The following is a 21,562-nucleotide window of genomic DNA, read 5'->3' on the forward strand; positions in this document are numbered from 1 at the left end:
AGAGAGGTCACTCTCAATCATGCTTTTTTCATTGAAGAGCATCGTGAGAACCTTGGCAATGACCGTCAAGGGCATCTCAGTCAGCATTTTTTTACCTGTGGTTTTTTGATAAGCCCCCTTTGGCATTGTGCATTTTGTCAATTTACAGATTTGAATTTTTAATTCTGAGTAATGAAATTTTTCTTCAATGCTAGATCTGAAATTATACCTTCATTTCAACATTTGTTGTCCATTCCACCTGATCCGATTATGTAGAATTTTGAATCTTGCTTATAATTTAACATTCAAATTCAGATTTTTAAGAATGACATTCAAGGCCACCCTTGGTTTAAAACTAGTACTGTAGCAAGCCAACCAATATCCATTAATATGCAATGCTAATAAACTGTGAGCAAATGGATATGACTCACAGGTCATCCATAATCTAATTAAATGGTGGAGCGCACTTAAATGGCCTATTTCTGTTCCTTCATTAGGTTTTTACTTTATTTGCTACTTAGGTACATAGGAAACTATAGCACAGAAGGAGCCCATTTGACTGATCTTGTGTTCAGTACAGTAGTAATCAGTTGGATCTTGTATGCAAGATGGCTGCTGAGTTTGCCAACATACGTTCTCTCGCTCGCTGCCCTCCCCCTCACGACCCCGCACTCCCCTCGCTGCACACCCCATCCTTAAAACTAAGGTTCAGATCATCATGCTATCTCTACTTTGCTGTGAAAAGAATTATATTACATTGGTTTTGATCATTCTTTGTATGATTTGGCCTTTTTCCTCAGAGACCCAACAATTCTCGACAGTCTTGAGTTGACAGAAGAAGAGCGGGGAGTGTTGCTGGAAAATATCAGACGACGTCTCACTCCGCAGGCTGTTAAAATTAGGGCAGGTATGTCTTTTAATTCTTCAAAGTAGTGGGGAACATTTGGAATTGATGCAAAGTCCCAGTCAAAAAAGAAAGCCGTGTCCTCCATTAAGATATTTGTCGGCTATAGTAGAAAACAGTTCAGTGTTAAGATGATACATGTCAGCATTCAATCATCTCCTTTCACCTTCTTGGGTTTAACCTTCCAGAGAAGCAAATAATTCGCTATTATCCCAACCAAGTGGATAATTCTTCCTTTGTGAGGTTTCGAAAATGATTAGTCCATCCCGCCCTTTGACTGATGGGCAGGGGAAACCGAAGACGAGGCTCAATGTAACAAGTTAATTCTACATACTTGTGCGGGAAAGTTGATGCTTCTGGTCCAGTATTAAGATTTGTGAGCAAAATGGAAACAACAACATATTTTCTGATCATACATGGAATTTGAACTGATTTTCCGATTGCTGTTCTCATTTTTCCGCCCCACCCCAATCCTCCCTACCATAGTTGCCACGTTTATTGCAGAACCTTTTAAACTAGACTTTTATGCTGTTTTATTCTGCAGCTGTTGGTGACGGTAGTCTCGTTGAATTTTAGCAACATTTTTTATGCCATTTTATCTAAGTAAAGCGGATATATCAGTTTATTGTTGTCTCGGGCACTTTTGGCAGCTTATTCTCACTGTGCAGAAAGTATTTTTTTCCCCCTCCACCCTTGAGAGCACCACAGCACAAGTGCTCAAGTTTTGTGTGTGTGTCTGTGTGTACATAAGCATGTACAGGTGACTTGAGAGAAAATCAAACTGGGACAACTGTGACGTGGCTCAAAATGTGTTCCACCTCCCTGTCACCAGAAATCAGTCAACTCACCAGTTGATTTAGAACAATTTGCATCATAAGAAGAGTGAGATTCTGGGACATGTTGATAAGACCGGTAAAGTAGAATTGATGCAGAATTACTTAATTGTTAGACAGCGACCTTCTGGGGAAGAAAGGAAATCAGCTGAGTCTTAATGAAGTTTGAAGGGTTTTTAAAAATGTTTTTATTAAGGCATTTGTATATATACATCAAACACAGCCAAAACCAAAAAGAGAGCAAACAGGAATTCACATAGCAAATAAATATCTAACACTCCACCGTCCACTCTCCCTGCCGTTAACCCTCCCACACCCACTGCTGGCTGAGGTTTGAAAGTATCTTGTAACCAAATGAGCACCTACTCAAACTTGGTGCAAAAAGGATGTATTTTCATCTCTTGTAAAAGAAAATTATTTTTCTAAACTTACTGAAGAAATATCTCTTCAAACTAACAGAGGATATGAAGTGTCGAAGATTGTAGTTTAGTCGGGCAGCATGGTCGGCACGGGCTTGGAGGGCTGAAGGGCCTGTTCCTGTGCTGTACTTTTCTTTGTTCTTTGTTCTAGAAGTAAGATTGCTTCTGTCGAGCTTCATTCGTTGAATTACATTGGTTTGTTTCTATATGTCTTTTCAGACCAACTGATCTGCTTATACTCCACATGATTATTCTCATATTCTATCTGCCCGATTTCAGCTTTTCAGCATATCTATTCCCTTTTTGACGCTCATCTAGTTTCCTTTTGAAAGCATCTGAGCTATTTACCTCAACCACTTCCTGACGCATTCTAATGAAAGCTCATCGACCTGAAACGGTAACTATGTTTCTCTCCACGGATGCTCCCTGGCCTGTTGAGCACTTCCGGCATTTTCTGTTTTTATTCCACATTCTAACGACTCTCAAGTAAAGAGATATCTATCTTTGTGTCCCTATTCAATTTACTGGTAACAGACTTGAAATTATGCTTCGAGTGGAAACAGTTTCTTCACAATACCTGTTCAACCATATATCATTTTCAAGAACTCAGGTCACCTATGAATCTTTGTTTTTCTAAGGAAAATCCCCAATCTATTGGATTTTTCTCTCTAACTGTAATCTCTCAGTTCTTGTACTAACCGTGTAAATCTTATTTGCACTTGCATATCCTTTTTATTGCATAGTAATTACAACACCAAAACAGGCCATTCAGTCCATTGGGGGCCTTGCTGTTTTTCGTATTCAATCAAGCTTGTTACTGTAACTTATATTCCTTTCTCCCTCTTGGGCTTATCTAGTTTCAATGCCTTTATGCAAATTGATTCAACTATTGATTGTGGCAGTGAGCTCCACACTTTAACAACTCTGGATAAAGAAGTTCCTCATGAATTCCTTATTGGATATATTTGTGGTCCCAAGCTCTACCCTCCTGCACATTAGGTATTTTCTTCTCTATGCCTATCCTTTCAAACCCTTTCATACGGTTAAAGACCTCCATCAGTTCACCCTTCTGTTTTCTCGTTTCTAGAGGAAGGAGCCTGAGCTTATTCAGTCATTCCTGATGGGTGCAAATACTCAGCTATATAATTCTTTTTTTTTAAATTTAGAGTACCCAATTATTTTTTCCAATTAAGGGGCAATTTAGCGTGGCCAATCCACCTATCCTGCACATCTTTTGGGTTGTGGGGGTGAAACCCACGCAGACACGGGGAGAATGTGCAAACCCCTCACGGACAGTGACCCAGAGCCAGGATTCGAACCCGGGTCCTCAGCGCTGTAGGGAGCAATGCTAACCACTGTGCCACCGTGCTGCCCTCTATAATTCTAATCTTTTACATCTACTATGCTTCAGTATCCTTTTTAGAATATGAAGAACTGCTCACGGTACAAAAGAACATAAGAAATAGGAGCAGGAATAGGCCAGTCAGTCCCTCGAGCCCGCTCCGCCATTCAATAAGATAATTGATCTGATTGTGGCCTTAACTCCACTTTCCTGCAAAGCCCCCTCAGAATTCTATACGTTTCAATAAGGTTGCCTCATTCTTCTAAACTAGTACAGGCCCAACCTGATCAACCTTTCCTCATAAGACAAACTCCTTATCCCAGTTTTTCATATGGCTTATGCAAAGTTCTATACAAGTTTAACATCTCTGCTTTTCAGTTCCGTTGCTAAATAAATGAACCCCTGTATTATGTCTGTTTTTCATGGTCTACATTGTGGTTTTTGTGTCTGCACTCCAGATTCCTCTACTCTATTTAGAAACTTATTTCTAAGGTGCTTCCTACTAAACTGTACTGTCTTGCACCTACCTTTCATTAAAGTTTATTTGCCAATTATCCGCCCACTCTGCAGGTTTATTAACATCCTCCTTTATTTTGTTGCAATTCTCCACCGTAGTAACTACACACCCCAATTTGGTGCCATCATTAAATTTTGAAATCGTACCACTGAATCCAATATATACAAAAGGTATACTATGTAATAAGGTTGTCCCAGTCTCGATTTCTGTGGGACACCACTTTCCATCCTTTGCCAATCTGAATAACCATTCTCAACTTCTGTTTTGCAACCAGGTATGTTTACCATGATTCAGTATGTTCTGACTTTAGTATTGAATATACAATACAGTACCTTAGCGTTTATATTGTGCTCACTACATTATCCTCCTCTGACTTTCTGTTACTTCAAAGAATTCAGAAGGTTGGTCGAGCATGGTCTTCTTTCAAAAATTCATATCGACTATCCTTGATTATATTTTCAGATTCTAGAAGTTTTTCCTTTTTTTGAAAAAAACTTATTTTTATTAAAGACATGTATCAAAGCAGGCTACAGCAAATAAACACCCCGCGAAACATACTTCCCAACAACCCACTATACAGTCTGTACAGATTTTTCCTCTTTTTCACCCTTCCCTCCCCCCACCCCCCTGCGACGAACAGCTCCTCAAACACGGTCACAAACATTCCCCACCTTTTCTCAAACTCCCCTGCTGAGCCCCTCAACTCGTAGTTTATCTTCCGAACCGCAGGAAGTCGTACAGCTCACCCGACCATGCTGCTCCCCCCCCCCCCCCCCCCCCCCCCCCCACCCCCCAAAATCAGCCTCATCTTTGCACAAGAGGAGGCCCTGTTTACCGTTCACAGTGCTACAGTCCATACTCCCCAATTGATCACCGTTCCCAACTCCGCTTCCCATTTCTCCTTGATCTTCACTACCCTGCTCACTCAGCTTTTATATGTATATCAAAAAATTTTCCCTCCCCTTCCACACCCAGAAACAGCAGTCACTCCAGCAGGGTGAATCAAGAAGTTTTTCTATTGCATCTTTGAGCGAGGATTCCATTATCTCTCCTATCGATATCAAACTAATTGGTTTTCATCCCCTGCACTTATTCTATTTCCCATTTTACATATAGGAACACGTTAGCTATCTGCCAGTTTTCTAACAATACCCACTTTTCAAATGAATTCATACATATTATGATCGGTTGAGGAAGAGTGCAATGGCTCTCCCTTTTTTCCCCACTCCTCAGTTGATTATAACAGGGTTTTTAATATCCTACGGATAAATGTGCCAATTCAATGTGTGCATAACAATTTGTGTTGATTGCAAATAATTCAGGCAACCAGACTTCCTTGAGTTTAAACAAGTTTTATTATGCTACAATCCCATCCAAGAAAGTTATGAAAAATATTTAAAAATTGAAAGGTGGCACAGTGGTTAGCACTGCTGCCTCACCGCGCCAAGAACCCGGATTTAATTCCAGCCTTGGGTTACTGGCTGTGTGGAGGTTGCACATTCTAGGTATGTTTCCTCCGGGTGCTCCGGTTCCCTCCCACAGTCCAAAGATGTGCAAGTTAAGTGCATTGGCCATGTTAAATTGTCCCTTGGTGTCCAAAATATTAGGTGGGGTTATTGGGATAGGGTCAGGGAGGGATCGAGGTAGGGTGCTCTTTTGAAGGGGCGGTGCAGACTCGATGGGCCGAATGGCTGCCTGCACTGTAGTGATTCTAAGTGAACACAGTGTGGATGTATACGCACACATACACCCATGCAAAAATACAAGTAGAGGAGGTTAACCTTTGGCAAAATCAAGAATCAATGAGAAAAGTCAAAGCTATTAAGAGTTCATTGATTGAACATCCTTCGCTGTTCGTGACTGCAGCAGGTCTTGAGCTGGATTCCATGGTTTGCTCTTGGAAGCAGCAAAACTTGAACCCGTCTGCTGTCCAGTGTGGTAGAAGCAGGCAGGGTTCAAGTTAGTTGAGGAAAGAGGAAAGCAGTCTTTGGCTGCTGGTGTTGTCCGGTTTCTGGTGGTGCTTTTTTCAGACTGCTCCAAAGTAAGCAGGATTTGCAATAAAAGACATTTCAAAGTGATGATCCCAATCACATGACCGCTCTCCATATTGATTGAGCATTTCACAGAAGGTCATTGATTCACTCACGTCTGGACAAACCTTGGCTGTTGTGTTACGGCATTTTTTTAAATGTTCAAGCCATCACTTCTGCTTGATTCATTCTTTCATGAAATAAGATAGGAAGAACGGAAATGGCTCTATAGTGGATGCAAATGGTGGCAGCATTTTTGGTTTCCTTCCATCCTTGTCAGGTGTGAAATCCCCCAGGAGGGCCACCTGGACACTTCCTCATTATAATCCACATTGAAAACTTCCAGAGACATGATTAACCTGCAGTTGCAGATGACATCCGCTCACGGCCATGGAGTGAGTGGTCACACGTTTGGTAGCTCCTGCTTGAGGCAGGCTTTTTTTTGGTCTTTTTCCCCATTTGCTGGGCAGATGTTTGGGTGAAAAAGATGCAAAGTTGTGCTGGTGGATGGATCCACGGACCAGAAGTGGGTCGGGAAGAAGGGAGCAGAAGAATTTTTGTGCGCCACAGGTGAAAATGGCAGAGGGTAAAGGGTCAGCTCTGCCTGCCAATAGTCAACGGAACAGCTGGCGGGCTTCTTAAACGAGACATTCAGCCGGCAGAGGAGGGAAGCCCGGGAAGACCTAGCCAAGGTGGTGAAACCACTAAAAGCGGGATTTGATCACGTGGAACAGAGACTGGAGTCCCAGCGCCAGGCCATTCGGAAGTTGGGGAGCATGAGGAGCAGTTTACCTCGTTGGCGGACAAGATTCAAATGATGCGAAGACCCAGAAGCGGCCAACGGAGAAGGTGGAGGGCCTGGAGAATCGGTCCTGGAGACAAAACCTTAGAATCGTGGGGAAAAAGACACCGAGGGAGGGGACACTGGCTCATATGTAGCCAAGGTGCTGGAGAAGCTCTTGGGGGGGGGGGGGGGGGGGGGGGGGGGGGGGGGAGCCTTCAACTGGTCCCTGGAGGTCAACAGGTGCACAGGGTGCTGATGAGGAAGCTGCAGGTGAACGAGCCGCTGAGGGTGATAGTGGTGCAGTTTCACAGATTCCTGTACAAGGAGAAGATATTGAGATGGGCAAGGCAGACCAGGAGGTGCACCTGGGAAGGCAATGATCTCCGGTTTGCAAGAAGCACACTAGAATTTCAGGGATCAGAATAGGTGAAGGAAAGGGTGGGCAGGACAATTCTACCATTCGGGCTTAGATATGAAGACATGGGGGGTGCCGGTGCTGATAAACAAACAAGTGGCGTTTGAAGTGGGGAATAATGTGACAGATTTTGGAGGGTGGCTTATGATGGTGATTGGGAAGCTGGAGGAAATGCCGGTGGTTTTGGTAAATATGCCCTAAACTGTGATGATGTGGAGTTTGGGGCGGGTCCTGGGGAAGATCCTGGGCTCACACTGATCATGAGAGGGGACTTTAACACTGTCATTGAACCAGGTTTGGACTGGTCAAGCACGATGTCCGGGGGGGTGTCAGTGATGGCAGAGGAGCTGACATGCTATGGGAGGCTCTCAAGGCAGTGGTTTAGGGGGAGTTCACTTTGATCCGGGCGCATGGGAGAAGGAGGAACGAGCTGAGATGATGAGGCTGGTGGGTGGGATTCTGCGGGTGGACAGGAGGTATTGAGGTCCAAGAAATGAAATGAAAATCGCTTATTGTCACAATTAGGCTTCAAATGAAGTTACTGTGAAAAGCCCCTAGTCGCCACATTCCGGCGCCTGTCTGGGGAGGCTGGTACGGGAATCGAACCGCGCTGCTGGCCTGCTTGGTCTGATTTAAAAGCCAGCAATTTAGCCCAGTGAGCTAAACCAGCCCCTGGGATTGTTGGGAGGCGGGATTGTTGAAGACGAGGCGGGAGCTCCATGTGGCGGGACCTCCTTGTGCAAGGATGAGCCTGATGCAGTTTAAGGTGGTGCACAGGACGCATTTGATTTGGGCGAGAATGAGTGGGTTCTTTCAGGGGGTAGCAGATGGGTGTGAGAGGTTTCTTTCAGGGAGTAGCAGATGGGTGTGAGAGGTATGGGCGGGGGCCAGTGAATCGCGCACATGTTTTGGGGTTGCGAAAAATTGGAAGATTCTGGGCGGGAGTGTTCACGGTCTTAGCTAGGATAGTGGAGGAGGAGGTGGACCTGGACCCTTTGGTGGCAATATTTGGGGTTTCAGAGAAGCCGGGGTCGGCAGTTCCTGGATGGGTTGGAGTTCCCCATGGGGGAGGAGGATCTAGTGGAGCGACTGGGGGCCCCCATTGGACTGGTAGAGGTGATGGAGGGCATGGGGCTGTTGCAGGCAGGGAAGGCCCTGGGCCCAGATGGATTTCCTCTAGAATTTTATAAGAAATTTGGGGTGGTCCTGGGATCCCTGCTGGTGAGGGCATATAATGAAGCAAGGGGAAAGGAGGAGCTCCCCAACGGGTTAAATAGGTGCTGTTGGAACAGGGGCGCGTGGCGAGGTGGGCTGGCCTTGCCAAATATAATGAATTATTACTGGGCAGCGAACATTCCTCTGGTGAGGAAGTGGGTAGTTTGGGGGTGGGGGGGTGGATGGAGGTGGCCTCTTGCACAGGACAAGTTAAGGGGCATTGTTGACGGCGCCTTTGCCCTTGCTGGCAAGTACTCCACGAGACCTGTGGTGGTGTTGGCCCTACGGTTATGGGGACAGTGGCGGCAGCACCTAAGGTTGGGAGGTGCCTTTGTGTGGGCACTGATTTGTGGCAATTACAGATTTGCACTGGGGTGGGGGGGGATTTAAGACGCGAGGTTTCAGGGGTGGCGACAGGCAGGGATCAAGCAGTTTGGGGGCCTGTTTGTGGGGGGGCAGCTTTGCGAGTTTAGAGAACATGGAAGAGGAATATGAGCTGCCAAGTGGGAACGCGTTCAGATACTTATAGATCCTGGAGTTTGAGAGGAAGCAGGTGCCGTCCTTTCCTGATTTGCCACCCTCAGGACTACTGGATAAGGTTATCGAGGGAAGGTGTGTGGAAGAACAAAGAGCTATTGGACTGAGAAGAAGCTCCCTTGGGGAAGCCAAATGAAAATGGGAGGGGGGAGTGGGGGGGAATGGAGGCTGGGTTGTGAGAGGAGGCTCTTGAGGAGGGTGAATGCATCCTCGTGTGCGCGAGGTTCAGCCTTATCCAGTTTAAGGTAGTTCATAGGGCACACATGATTGTGGGCATAATGAGCAGGTTCTTTGAGGGGGTAGAGGACAGCTGCGGGCAGTGCACGGGGAGGCTAGCGAATTATGTTCACATGTTCTGGGCACGTTTGAAACTGAAGGGGTTCTGGCAGGGGTTCGAGGATGTAATGTCTGAGGTGCTGACAATGAAGGTGGTCCTGCGTCCAGAATTGGCGCTATTTGGCATGTCTGAAGACCCAGGAGTCCAGTGGGTGAGAGAGGCTGATGTCCTGGCCTTTGCCTCCCTGGTAGTCCGGAGACGGATTTTGCTGGAGTGGAGGGACTCGGAGCCGCCAAAACTTGGGGCATGTATGAGTGACCTGGCCAAGTTCCTACGGTTGGAGAAAATCAAGTTAATCTTAAGCGTTGGTCGATGGGTTTGCCCCGAGATGGAAGCTGTTCATCGACTTCAAGGGGAATTGAGGTGTCAGTAGTGGGATGGGAGGACGGGAATGGCAGTTGGTTAGTTTATTTACTATTATGTTCTTGCTCTTGTGTTGGTTTGTATTTACTGTTCATACAAATGTGTTAATACAAATTTTTAAAAATAAACTTGCAGATATGTCCGATATTCTGGCAGTCCTCTTGAGTCAGTGTATTTGCTTTAACTGTCAAAATTGCCTGTTTCGGAAAGTTCCGTATGAGTCCAGCAGATGAAATTGAAATTTAATATTTGCCATGAACCTCCGTCACAATTTAACTCAATTTACTCCTTTTAATTCAGTTTCTTATTTTTGAAGATGCAGGTGATGTTTACATTTTTCCTACCAAAGTGAATCACCCCACATTTATCTGTGTTAAAAGCGGATTTGCTACATAACTGTCCAGTCTCTAAGAATGTCTTCCTTGGAGTTTTTAATATAATTGGAAGATTGTGCTGCTTCTTCTTAAAGGGCCATATTCTTTACTTTGGAGTTTTCTTGCTTCAAACCTCTCGTAAGCTTTTCACTTATATTTTTATATCTTAAAACAGATATTGAAGTGGCATGTTATGGATACGAAGGAATAGATGCTGTCAAAGAAGCGCTCCGAGCTGGTCTAGAATGTTCTACTGAAATTATGCCTATAAAGGTTTGTGTTTGAGACTGTTCAAACCGCAAAGCATTTTAAATCTAACAGCAATGGCTCAACATAATCACTATACTGCATCCAAACAAATGGTTACAAGAACTTAACATGAGTATCTGGGGATCTGCTCAAAGAGTTCACAATCTGAATAATGAGATCTGTCTCTAATTGCATTTATTCTACTGAGGTAGGTTTGGCTGACTTGGGTGAATTCTGTTTATGCTGTACATAGTCATTATGCAATGATAAGTTATAGAAACCAATTTCAGATTTTAAATTTTTTTTTAATTCTCCTTTTTCACATTTTCTCCCAAATTTATACCCAACAATAAACAATAACGAATGTAATATCAATCCCCATATCAATAACAGCGATCCCATCCTCCCACAAACCCCAGGCATTGGCCCGCATGTTAACATAAACAAATGACAATGGGGAGTTGGGAATCATCCATAGTCACCATTAACACATACAGTCCCCCACCCCCTCCTAATGTTCGATGTGATCCAATTCTCGAAAGTGCATAATTAATAACGCTCATGAATTGTAAAACCCCTCCATCCTTCCCCTCAGTTCAGATTTGACCTTTTCAAACATTAAGAATTCCAGCAGCCCCCCCCACCACCACGCCAGGGCACAGGTTGGAGAGGTTGATCTCCACCCTAACAGGATCCGCCTTTGGGCGATCAACGAGGCGAAGGCTAAGACATCTGTCTCCGTGCCCGTTTCCAACCCTGGCTGGTCCAACACCCTGAATATGGCCTCCCGAGGACCCGGATCCAGTTTCACGTGCACCACTTTAGAGATTACCCTAAACACCTCCTTCCAGTAATCCTCCAGCTTTGGACAGGACCAAAACATGTGAATGTGGTTTGCGGGGTCTCCCCCACAATGTTCATACACATCTTCTACCCCCTCAAAGAGCCTGCTCATCCTCACCCTTGTACGGTGTGCTCTAAAACCAATTTCAGTTCTTAAGGAAATATTGATTGAACTGAGAATATATTTTTTTCTTGGCTCTTTTAAGCCACATTGTGCAACCTTAAACAGACTAAAAAAATACGGCAGTAAAGAAACAGTGACAGTATTTAAATAGTAAGAATTCTTACAACACCAGGTTAAAGTCCAAAAGGTTTGTTTCAAACACTAGCTTTCGGAGCACTGCTCCTTCCTCAGACCTCGGGTCTGAGGAAGGAGCAGTGCTCCAAAAGCTAGTGTTTGAAACAGACCTGTTGGACTTTAACCTGGTGTTGTAAGACGTATTACTGTGCTCACCCCAGTCCAACGCCGGCATCTCCACATCAGTATTTAAATAAACAATTCAAAATGTTCTAGATAAATACATTATTAAAAGACAAAAACTCAGGAAAATTCATCTGTGACTTACTAGGTAATTAATAGTAATAGTACTGGGTTAAAAGAAAAGGCTTATGTTTTAAAAAATAATAATAAACCTGAGACTTGGGAGAGTTTTAGAAACTAGCAAAAGATGAGCAGACAGTTGATCAAATAGGAAAAATATAGAATATGCAAGTAAACCAGCTATGAATATAAAAACATAATCCGAATGTATAAAAAAGAGAGTTGCTAAGGTAAGCGATAGTTCCTTAGACGCAGGGACTTGAGAAATTGTCATGGAGAATGAAGAAATGGCGGAGACATTGAAAAAAATATTTTGTTTTCGTTCGCAGTCGAAGACACAAGTTATATAGCAGAAATAGAGGGTAACCAAGGGATAATAAGAAAAGGTAATTAATATCAGAAGAGAAAAAGTATTGGAGAAACTTAAGGGACTAAAAGCTGACAAATCCATAGTACTTGATGGCCTAAATTCCCAAGGTTCCAAAAGAGATTGTCCAGAGGTGGTAGATGCCATTGTTATACTGCTCCAAAATGTTCTAGATTCCTGAATGGCCCCAGTGGATCGAAAGTTAGGAAATGTAATGTTTGCATACAGGAAACAAAGGAAGGAGGAAATGAGAGTCAATAGGCCAGTTAGCATGTCATCACTAGTCAGGAAAATGCTGGAATCTATCAAGTAACAATGCCCTTAGAAAAGTGTGCTATGATCAGACAAAGTCAACATGGTTTTACGAAAGAAAAATTATATTAAGCAAGTTTGTTTATTTTGAGTTTTTTGAGGATGTAACTCATGGGGCAAATAAAGGGGAGTCGATAAGTGTAGTTTACTTAGATTTTCAAAATATATTCAATAAGTGCCACAGAGAGGTTAAGATACAAGAAGGAGCTTGTGGAATTGGGGGTAATAGATTAGCATGGATTATATTAATATATTAGCATTGATTAATGAGCAGGAAGCAGTCAGAATAAATGGGGCATTTTCAAGTTGGCAGGCTGTAGTTAGTGGAGTGTTGCAAGGTTCAGTGCTGGGACCTCTGCTATTTACACTCAATGACTTGGCAAAGAGACAGAGTAATGTATCCAAGTTTGCTCGTGATACAAAGTTAGGTGGGAATGAGAGCCGTAAATAGGACTCAAAGAGGCTGCACAGGTTAATAAATGGGCAACAAGGTGACCGATGCAGTATAATGTGGGAATTCTGAAGTTATTCACTTTGGCAGTTAGGATGGAAAAACATTTTTTTTTAAAGACGTGAAATGTTTAAATGTTCAGAGAAACTTGAGTGTACATGGAACAAACATTTAGCATGCAGCTATAGCAAGTAATTAGGAAGGCAAATGGCATGTTGCAAGAATATTGGAATGGATGAATAAGGAAATCTTTTCTACAGTTCTTTTAAGGCATGGTGAGACCACACTGGAGCATTGTACATAGTTTTGGTCTCCATTTCTATGGAAGGATATATTTCCATACCAGGGAAGGTTTGCTAAATTGGTCCTTGGCATGGAAGGCTGTTATTTGGATCTATACCTGCTGAAGATTTCAAGAATCCGAGGTGAAATACAAGATTCTGAAGTAGATTGACCAGATAAATTTGGGAGGTTGTTTTCCCTGACTGGAGAATCTAGAGCATGGAGTTACAGCCTAGGATAGGGACTTGATCATTGTGGATTGAGGTGAGCTTTTTTCAGCAGGAGAACTTTTTTCAGCAGGAGAGCTATGAATCTTTTGCACCAGAGGTTTTGGGCATGCTTCATATTTGAGAATATTTAGGACTGAAATTGATAGAGATTTGAGCTCTGAGAATCAGCAGGAAAGTGGGGTTAAGGTAGAAGATCAGCCATTTTCATTTTGAGTAGCGAGAGTAGGCTGGGGGGACCGATTGGTCTACTATTTCTAATGTTATGCTCTTAACCTCCATAGCAAATTGCAAGGACTAGTAGTTTGCACAAAATCTATGGCTTGCACGGCTTTAATTATGACTGTATCACAATTTAATCCATCTGTGTAGGATGAACTGGAGTGGATCTTAATTTGGATTTTTTTTTAACCTAGATTTGATCTCATACATTTTGTGGCAAATGAAGTCATGATTGTTTTTGAAAGCACTTTTTTTTTGATAAGACGTGTTGTAACATGTAAGGTCTTACATCTGAGTTTGTGTCCGGAGGGGTAGGCTGATGGGTGAGGTTATGTGAAAGAATTCATAACCGCATGTTTTTTTTATTGGTCTTGTTCTTGTGAAAGGTTTAATGCTTCATAATTAACATTCAACTCGAGTGTTTTATACTTTTCTATCAGAGCAAACTGCAATTCTGTTGTTATTGTCTGAAAATGAATATTGCAAAACGGAGAGTTTAAATATCCTCCTGTCTCTTATTTTTCCTCGTCAAAATCCTGACTCACTGGAGTATAGCTCCACATGTCTCCAGTTCTTTGACCTTGCAACTGGTCAGGTTTCTTGTGTGAACCCATGTAGCGCATGTCAGTAAACTATGCTCATTATGGAAGGTAACACAGTTGTAATAAGATTATTATATAACTCTTGGCTGATACTCACGGAGGCTCCTTCGACAGCACCTTCCAAACCCACAACCTCTACCACCGAAGAGGTCAAGGACATGAGATGCATGGGAACACTACCTCTCATCTCTGACTCCTGCCACTCAGCCAATTTCCAAACCAGGTCAACAATTTGCCTTCACTTCTGCGGGTTTCAACTTGTGCTAATAGTCGGTTATGAGGGACTTGATCAAGTGCCTTCTGAAGCCCATAGATGTGTCCCTGTCAGCTATCTCAATCAAAAGATTCAATCAAGTTCATCAGGCATGATCTATCCTTTACAAATCCATGCTGGTTATCTCTGATCTGTTTAACATTTTCAAGGCGTTCTAAAGATAGGCCCTATCTTTAATTCTAGGTTCTGGTGATTTCTTGACAACCTATGTTGGGTTGGTCTATAATTCCCTGGATATTCCCCCTCAAGTAGCGGAGTGACATGCACAATTTTCCAATCTAAAGGAACAGTTCCTTAATCTAGGGAAGTCTGGAAGATCATAATTGTGGCATCTCTAATGTTCTCACCTTCCTTTAAAACCTTGTGATGGAAACCATCTGATTCTTTGAATTAGTCATCCATTATTTTCTTTGGTACTGTTATTTTGCTTACAGGGTGGCTAGCACTGCTGCCTCACAGAGCAGGGCCCCGGTTTGATTCCAACCTGGGGTGGCTGTTTGTGTGTTGTGTCTGCATGAGTTTCCTCCGGCTGCTCCAGTTTCCTTCTACAGTCCAAAAATATGCAGGTTAGGTGGATTAGCCATGCTAAATTGCCCCTAGCTGGGGTTGCCGGAATAAGGTGGAGGGTTGTTGCCTTCCAGGTGTACAGGTCAGGGATGCCTCAGATCGGCTGCAGAACATTCTGAAGGGGGAGGATGAACATCCAGTTGTCGTGCTGCATATAGGCACCAATGATATGGGTAAAAAAAACGGGATGAGGCCCTACAATCTATTATCAAGGAAGAAATAGCGAGGCATCTGGATAGAAATTGTCCCATTGGGCAGACGCAGCATGAGTTCATAAAGGGCAGGTCATGCCTAACTAATTTAGTGGAATTTTTTGAGGACATTACCAGTGCAGTAGATAACGGGGAGCCGATGGATGTGGTATATCTAGATTTCCAGAAAGCCTTTGACAAGGTGCCACACAAAAGGTTGCTGCATAAGATAAAGATGCATGGCATTAAGGGTAAAGTAGTAGCATGGATAGAGGATTGGTTAATTAATAGAAAGCAAAGAGTGGGGATTAATGGGTGTATCTCTGGTTGGCAATCAGTAGCTAGTGGTGTCCCTCAGGGATCCATGTTGGGCCCACAATTGTTCACAATTTACATAGATGATTTGGAGTTGGGGACCAAGGGCAATGTGTCCAAGTTTGCAGATGGCACTAAGATGAGTGGTAAAGCGAAAAGTGCAGAGGATACTGGAAGTCTGCAGAGGGATTTGGATAGGTTAAGTGAATGGGCTAGGGTCTGGCAGATGGAATACAATGTTGACAAATGTAAGGTTATCCTTTTTGGTAGGAATAACAGCAAACGGGATTATTATTTAAACGGTAAAATATTAAAGCATGCCGCTGTGCAGAGAGACTTGGGTGTGCTAGTGCATGAGTCACAGAAGGTTGGTTTACAGGTGCGACAGGTGATTAAGAAGGCAAATGGAATTTTGTCCTTCATTGCTAGAGGGATGGAGTTTAAGACTAGGGAGGTTATGTTGCAATTGTATACGGTGTTAGTGAGGCCACACCTGGAGTATTGTGTTCAGTTTTGGTCTCCTTACTTGAGAAAGGACGTACTGGCACTGGAGGGTGTGCAGAGGAGATTCACTAGGTTAATCCCAGAGCTGAAGGGGTTGGATTATGAGGAGAGGTTGAGTAGACTGGGACTGTACTCGTTGGAATTTAGAAGGATAAGGGGGGATCTTATAGAAACATTTAAAATTATGAAGGGAATAGATAGGAAAGATGCGGGCAGGTATTTTCCACTGGCGGGTGAAAGCAGAACTAGGGGACATAGCCTCAAAATAAGGGGAAGTAGATTTAGGACTGAGTTTAGGAGGAACTTCTTCACCCAAAGGGTTGTGAATCTATGGAATTCCTTGCCCAGTGAAGCAGTTGAGGCTCCTTCATTACATGTTTTTAAGGTAAAGATAGATAGTTTTTTGAAGAAAAAAGGGATTAAGGGTTATGGTGTTCGGGCCGGAAAGTGGAGCTGAGTCCACAAAAGATCAGCCATGATCTAATTGAATGGCGGAGCAGGCTCGAGAGGCCAGATGGCCTACTCCTGCTCCTAGTTCTTATGTTCTTATGTACAAGCAGAATTTAGGGAGTTAGGAGCCAAGTTTAAAAAGTTGGACCTCAGAGGTAGTAATCTCAGGATTGCTACCAGTGCCACGTGGTAGTCAGAGTAGAAATGAAAGAATAGGCAGGATGAATGCGTGGCTTGAGAGATCGTGCAGGAGGGAGGGGTTCAGATCTTTGTGACAGAGAGTGGTGGGCCTGTGGAATTCATTGCCGCAGAGTGCAGTGGAGGCCGGGACGCTAAATGGCTTCAAGGCAGAGATAGATAAATTCTTGATGTCGCGAGGAATTAAGGGCTATGGGGAGAATGCTGGGAGGTGGAGTTGAAATGCCCATCAGCCATGATTGAATGGCGGAGTGGACTCGATGGGCCGAATGGCCTTACTTCCACTCCTATGTCTTATGGTCTTATGACATTGGGACTGGTTCTGGGCGAGGTGGGACTATGACAAATTGGACGTTCTACACCTGGGCCGGACTGGAACCAATGGCCTTGGGGGTGCTTTTGCTAATGCTGTTGGGGAGGGTTTAAACTAATGTGCCAGTGGGGTGGGAACCAAATGAGGAGGTTAGTGGACAGTAAGGAGGCAGTAACTAAAGCCTGTAAGGAACTAGATCATGAAGTCAGCGTGACTAAGGGGAAGAGTAGGCAGGGAGCAGATGATGAACGCAAAGGGACTGGTGGTCTGAGGTGCATTTGTTTTAATGCAGGAAGTGTAGTAGATAAGGCAGATGAATTTAGGGCTTGGATTAGTACCTGGGTGTATGATATTGCTATTACTGAGACTTGGTTGAGGGAAGGGCATGATTGGCAACTAAATATCCCAGGATATCGATGCTTCAGGCGGGATATAGAGGGAGGTAAAAGGGGTGGAGGAGTTGCATTACTGGTCAGAGAGGATATCACAGCTGTGCTGAAGGAGGGCACTATGGAGGACTCGAGCAGTGAGGTGATATGGGCAGAGCTCAGAAATAGGAAGGGTGCGGTAACAATGTTGGGGCTGTACTACAGACCTCCCAACAGCGAGCGTGAGATAGAGGTACAATTATGTAAACAGATTATGGAAATATGTAGGAGCAACAGGGTGGTGGTGATAGGAGATTTTAATTTTCCCAACATTGACTGAGATACACTTAGTGTCAGAGGTCTAGATGGAGCAGAATTTGTAAGGAGCATCCAGGAGCATTTTCTAGAGCAGTATGTAAATAGTCCAAATCAGGAAGGGGCCATACTGGACCTGGTGTTGGGGAATGAGCCCGGCCGGGTGGTTGAAGTTTCAGTCGGGGATTACTTTGGGGATAGTGATCACAATTTCCCAAGTTTTAGAATACTCATGGAAAAGACGAGAGTGGTCCTAAAGGAAGAGTGCTAAATTGGGGGAAGGCCAACTATACCAAAATTCGGCAGGAGCTGGGGAATGTAGATTGGGAGCAGCTGTTTGAAGGTAAATCCACATTTGATATGTGGGAGGCTTTTAAAGAGAGGTAGATTAGAGTGCAGGACAGACATGTCCCTGTGAAAATAAGGGATAGAAACGGCAAGATTACGGAATCATGGATGACAGGTGAAATTGTGAGATTAGCTAAGAGGAAAAAGGAAGCATACGTGAGGTCAAGGCGACTGAAGACAGACAAAACTGTGGAAGAATATCGGGAATGTGGGACCAACCTGAAATGAGGAATCGAGGGCTAAAAGGGGTCATGAAATATCTTTAGCAAATAGGGTTAAGAAAAATCCCAAAGCCTTATATTCATATATAAGGAGCAAGAGGGTAACTAGAGAAAGGGTTGGTCCACTCAAGGACAAAGGAGGAAAGTTATGCGTGGAGTCAGAGAAAATGGGTAAGATTCTTTTTTTTTTAACAAACAATTTTATTGAGGTATTTTTCGGCATTGTAAACAGTTACAGATAACAAAAAAAAAAGCAAAAATGTCCAAACATTAATGTAAAATCAATACTTCAATCAAACCATACTGCACAAGCGCCTCCTCTCCCATAGACACTACCCGTCTATTTATCCCTCCTACTCTATTCTTATCTCGCCCCCCGGCTGCCGTTCACTCGCCCGCGAAGAAGTCGATGAATGGTTGCCACCTTCGGGTGAACCCCAGTACAGATCCCCTCAAGGCGAACTTCATTTTTTCCATACCCAGAAAACTTGACATGTCCGAAAGCCATAGTTCGGTCTTCGGGGGTTTTGGGTCCCTCCATGCCAGCAGCATTCGCCGCTGGGCTATTAGGGAAGCAAAGGCCAGAACATCGGCCTCTTTCTCCCCCTGGACTCCCGGATCTTCCGAAACCCCGAAAATTGCCACCCCTGGACTCATCACCACCCTTGTTTTTAGCACCCGGGACATGATCCCCGCAAATCCCTCCCAGTACTCCCTAAGCTTAGGACATGCCCAAAACGTGAACATGGTTCGCTGGCCCTCCCGCGCATCTAGCGCACTTGCCCTCTACCCCAAAGAATTTGCTCATCTGAGCAACCGTCATGTGGGCCCGGTGAACGACCTTAAATTGAATCAGGCCGAGCCTGGCACATGTTGCGGTTGAGTTTACCCTATTCAGGGCTTCTGCCCACAGCCCGTCCTCCATCTCCCCGACAAGCTCCTCCTCCCATTTGAGTTTCAGTTCCTCCGTCTGGGACTCTTCCCCCTTCATGAGAACCTTGTAAATATCCGAGACTCTACCCTCCTCCTCCTCTCGAGACTATTCTGTCTTGGATCCCTATTGGCGGGAGGCGTGGGAAGGATGGGACCTGTCTGCGGACAATGTCCCGCATCTGTAAGTACATAAGAACATAAGAACTAGGAGCAGAAGTAGACCGTCCGGCCCTTCAAGCCTGCTCCGCCATTCTATAAGATCGTGGCTGATCTTTTCGTGGTCTCAGAACCACTTACCCGCAATCTCGCCATATCCCATAATTCCTTTATTTTTCAAAAAAAAATCTACCCTATCTTTAAATAAATTCAATGAAGTAGCGTCGTCTACTCCTTTCGGAAGGGAATTCCATACTTTAACCACCCTCTGAGTGAAGAAGTTCCTCGATTCAGTCCTAAATCTGCTCCGCCTAATCTTTAGGCTCCCCCTAATCTTTAGGCTATGCCCTCTTGTCCTACTTTCACCTACCAGTGGAAACATCCTTTCTACTTCTATTGTGTCCATTCCCTTCAAAATGTTATATGTTTCTATTAGATCCCCCCTCAACCTTCTGAATTCCAGTGAATATAATCCCAATCTACTCCGCCTCTCCTCATACGATAACCCCCTCAACTCCGGAATCAGCCTAGTGAACCTCATCTGCACCCCCTCTAGTGCTAGCACATCCTTTCTCAAGTGTGGAGACCAAAACTGCACGCAGTACTCCAGGTGTGGCCTCACCAGCACCTTGTACAACTGCAACATTACCTCTCTACTTTTAAACTCAATCCCCTTTGCAATGAAGGACAAAATTCCATTTGCCTTCCTAATTACTTGTTGCACCTGCAGACCAACCTTCTGGGACTCATGCACAAGTACACCCAGGTCCCTCTGCATAGCAGCATGCTGCAGCTTTTTACCATTTAAGTAATAATCCGTTCTATTGTTACTCCTACCAAAATGCATGATTTCACACTTATTGACATTATACTCCATCTGCCAGACCTTTGACCACTCACTCAATGTGTCAATGTTCCTCTGTAAGGTTTTACAGTCCTCAGTACACTTTGCTCTGCCACACACCCTTGTGTCATTTGCAAACTTGGATACCTTACACGTAGTTCCCAACTCCAAATCGTCTATAAATTGTAAATAATTGTGGTCCTAACACCGATCCCTGAGGTACACCACTTGTCGCTGATTGGCAACCAGAATAACACTCATTTATTCCCACTCTTTGTTTCCTGTTAGACAACCAATCCTCTATCCATGCTAGTACTCTACCCTTAACACCATGCATCCTTATCTTATGCAGCAGCCTCTTGTGCGGTACCTTGTCAAATCTAGGTACACCACATCCACTGGGTCCCCTTTGTCTACCTTGCTCGAAATGTCTTCATAGAATTCCAAGAGATTCGTCAAGCATGACCTGCCCTTCATGAATCCATGCTGCGTCCGTTCAATGGGACAATTTCTATCGAGGTGCCCTCCTATCTCTTTCTTGATAATAGACTCAAGCATCTTCCCCACGACAGAGGTTAAGCTAACCGGTCTATAATGCCCCATCTTTTGTCTACTTCCCTTTTTAAACAGTGGTGTCACATTTGCTGTTTTCCAATCCTCTGGGACTGCCCCAGTGTTCAGCGAATTTTGGAAAATTACCGCCAATGCATCTGCTATTACTCCAGCCATCTCTTTCAGTACCCTGGGATGCATTCCATCAGGGCCAGGAGGCTTATCTATCCTGAACTCCATTAGCTTGCCCAACACTTGCTCTTTCGTGATAGTAATGGTTTCCAGGTCCTCACCTACCTTCTTCTCTCAGTCAATTGCTGGCATGTTATTAGTGTCCTCCACTGTGAAGACCGATACAAAATATTTGTTCAATGCCTCCGCCATTTCATCATATCCCATAACTAAATGACCACTCTCATCCTCTAACGGACCAATGTTTACTTTAGCCACTCTTTTTAGTTTTATATAATTATAAAAACTTTTGCTATCTGTCCTTATATTCTGTGCCAGTTTTTTTTCGTGTTCTATCTTACTTTTCTTTATGGCTCTTTTCGTGGCTTTCTGCTGACCTTTAAAGTTTTCCCAATCTTCTAGTTTCCCGTTGATCTTGGCCACTTTGTAAGCCTTCTCTTTCAATTTGACAGACTCACTTATCTCCTTAGACACCCATTGGTAGATTACCTCTTTTCTTACAATTCTTCCTTCTCACTGGAATATACTTTTGTTGAGCACTATGAAAGATTTCTTTGAAAGTACTCGACTGCTCCTCAACTGTCCTACCATAAAATATTTGTTTCCAGTCTACTTTAGCGAGGTTCTTCCTCATTCTATCGTAGTCCCCTTTGTTCAAGCATAGGACCCTGGTATT

General features: G+C 43.9%; 1 protein-coding gene across 1 annotated transcript in view; it reads left to right on the top strand.

Moving 5' to 3' along the window:
• The window catches only part of eif2s1b (eukaryotic translation initiation factor 2, subunit 1 alpha b), a 49,996-nt gene that overhangs the window by 21,956 nt on the left and 6,478 nt on the right, over positions 1–21,562 (top strand). Inside the window, exons 5-6 of the mRNA XM_038785534.1 lie at positions 780–886; positions 10,225–10,322. Coding sequence (XP_038641462.1) covers positions 780–886; positions 10,225–10,322 — 205 coding nt within the window. The remainder of the gene's footprint in view (positions 1–779; positions 887–10,224; positions 10,323–21,562) is intronic.

Source organism: Scyliorhinus canicula, chromosome 2 (genome assembly GCF_902713615.1).
Source record: "Scyliorhinus canicula chromosome 2, sScyCan1.1, whole genome shotgun sequence".
Classification (NCBI taxonomy): domain Eukaryota; kingdom Metazoa; phylum Chordata; class Chondrichthyes; order Carcharhiniformes; family Scyliorhinidae; genus Scyliorhinus; species Scyliorhinus canicula.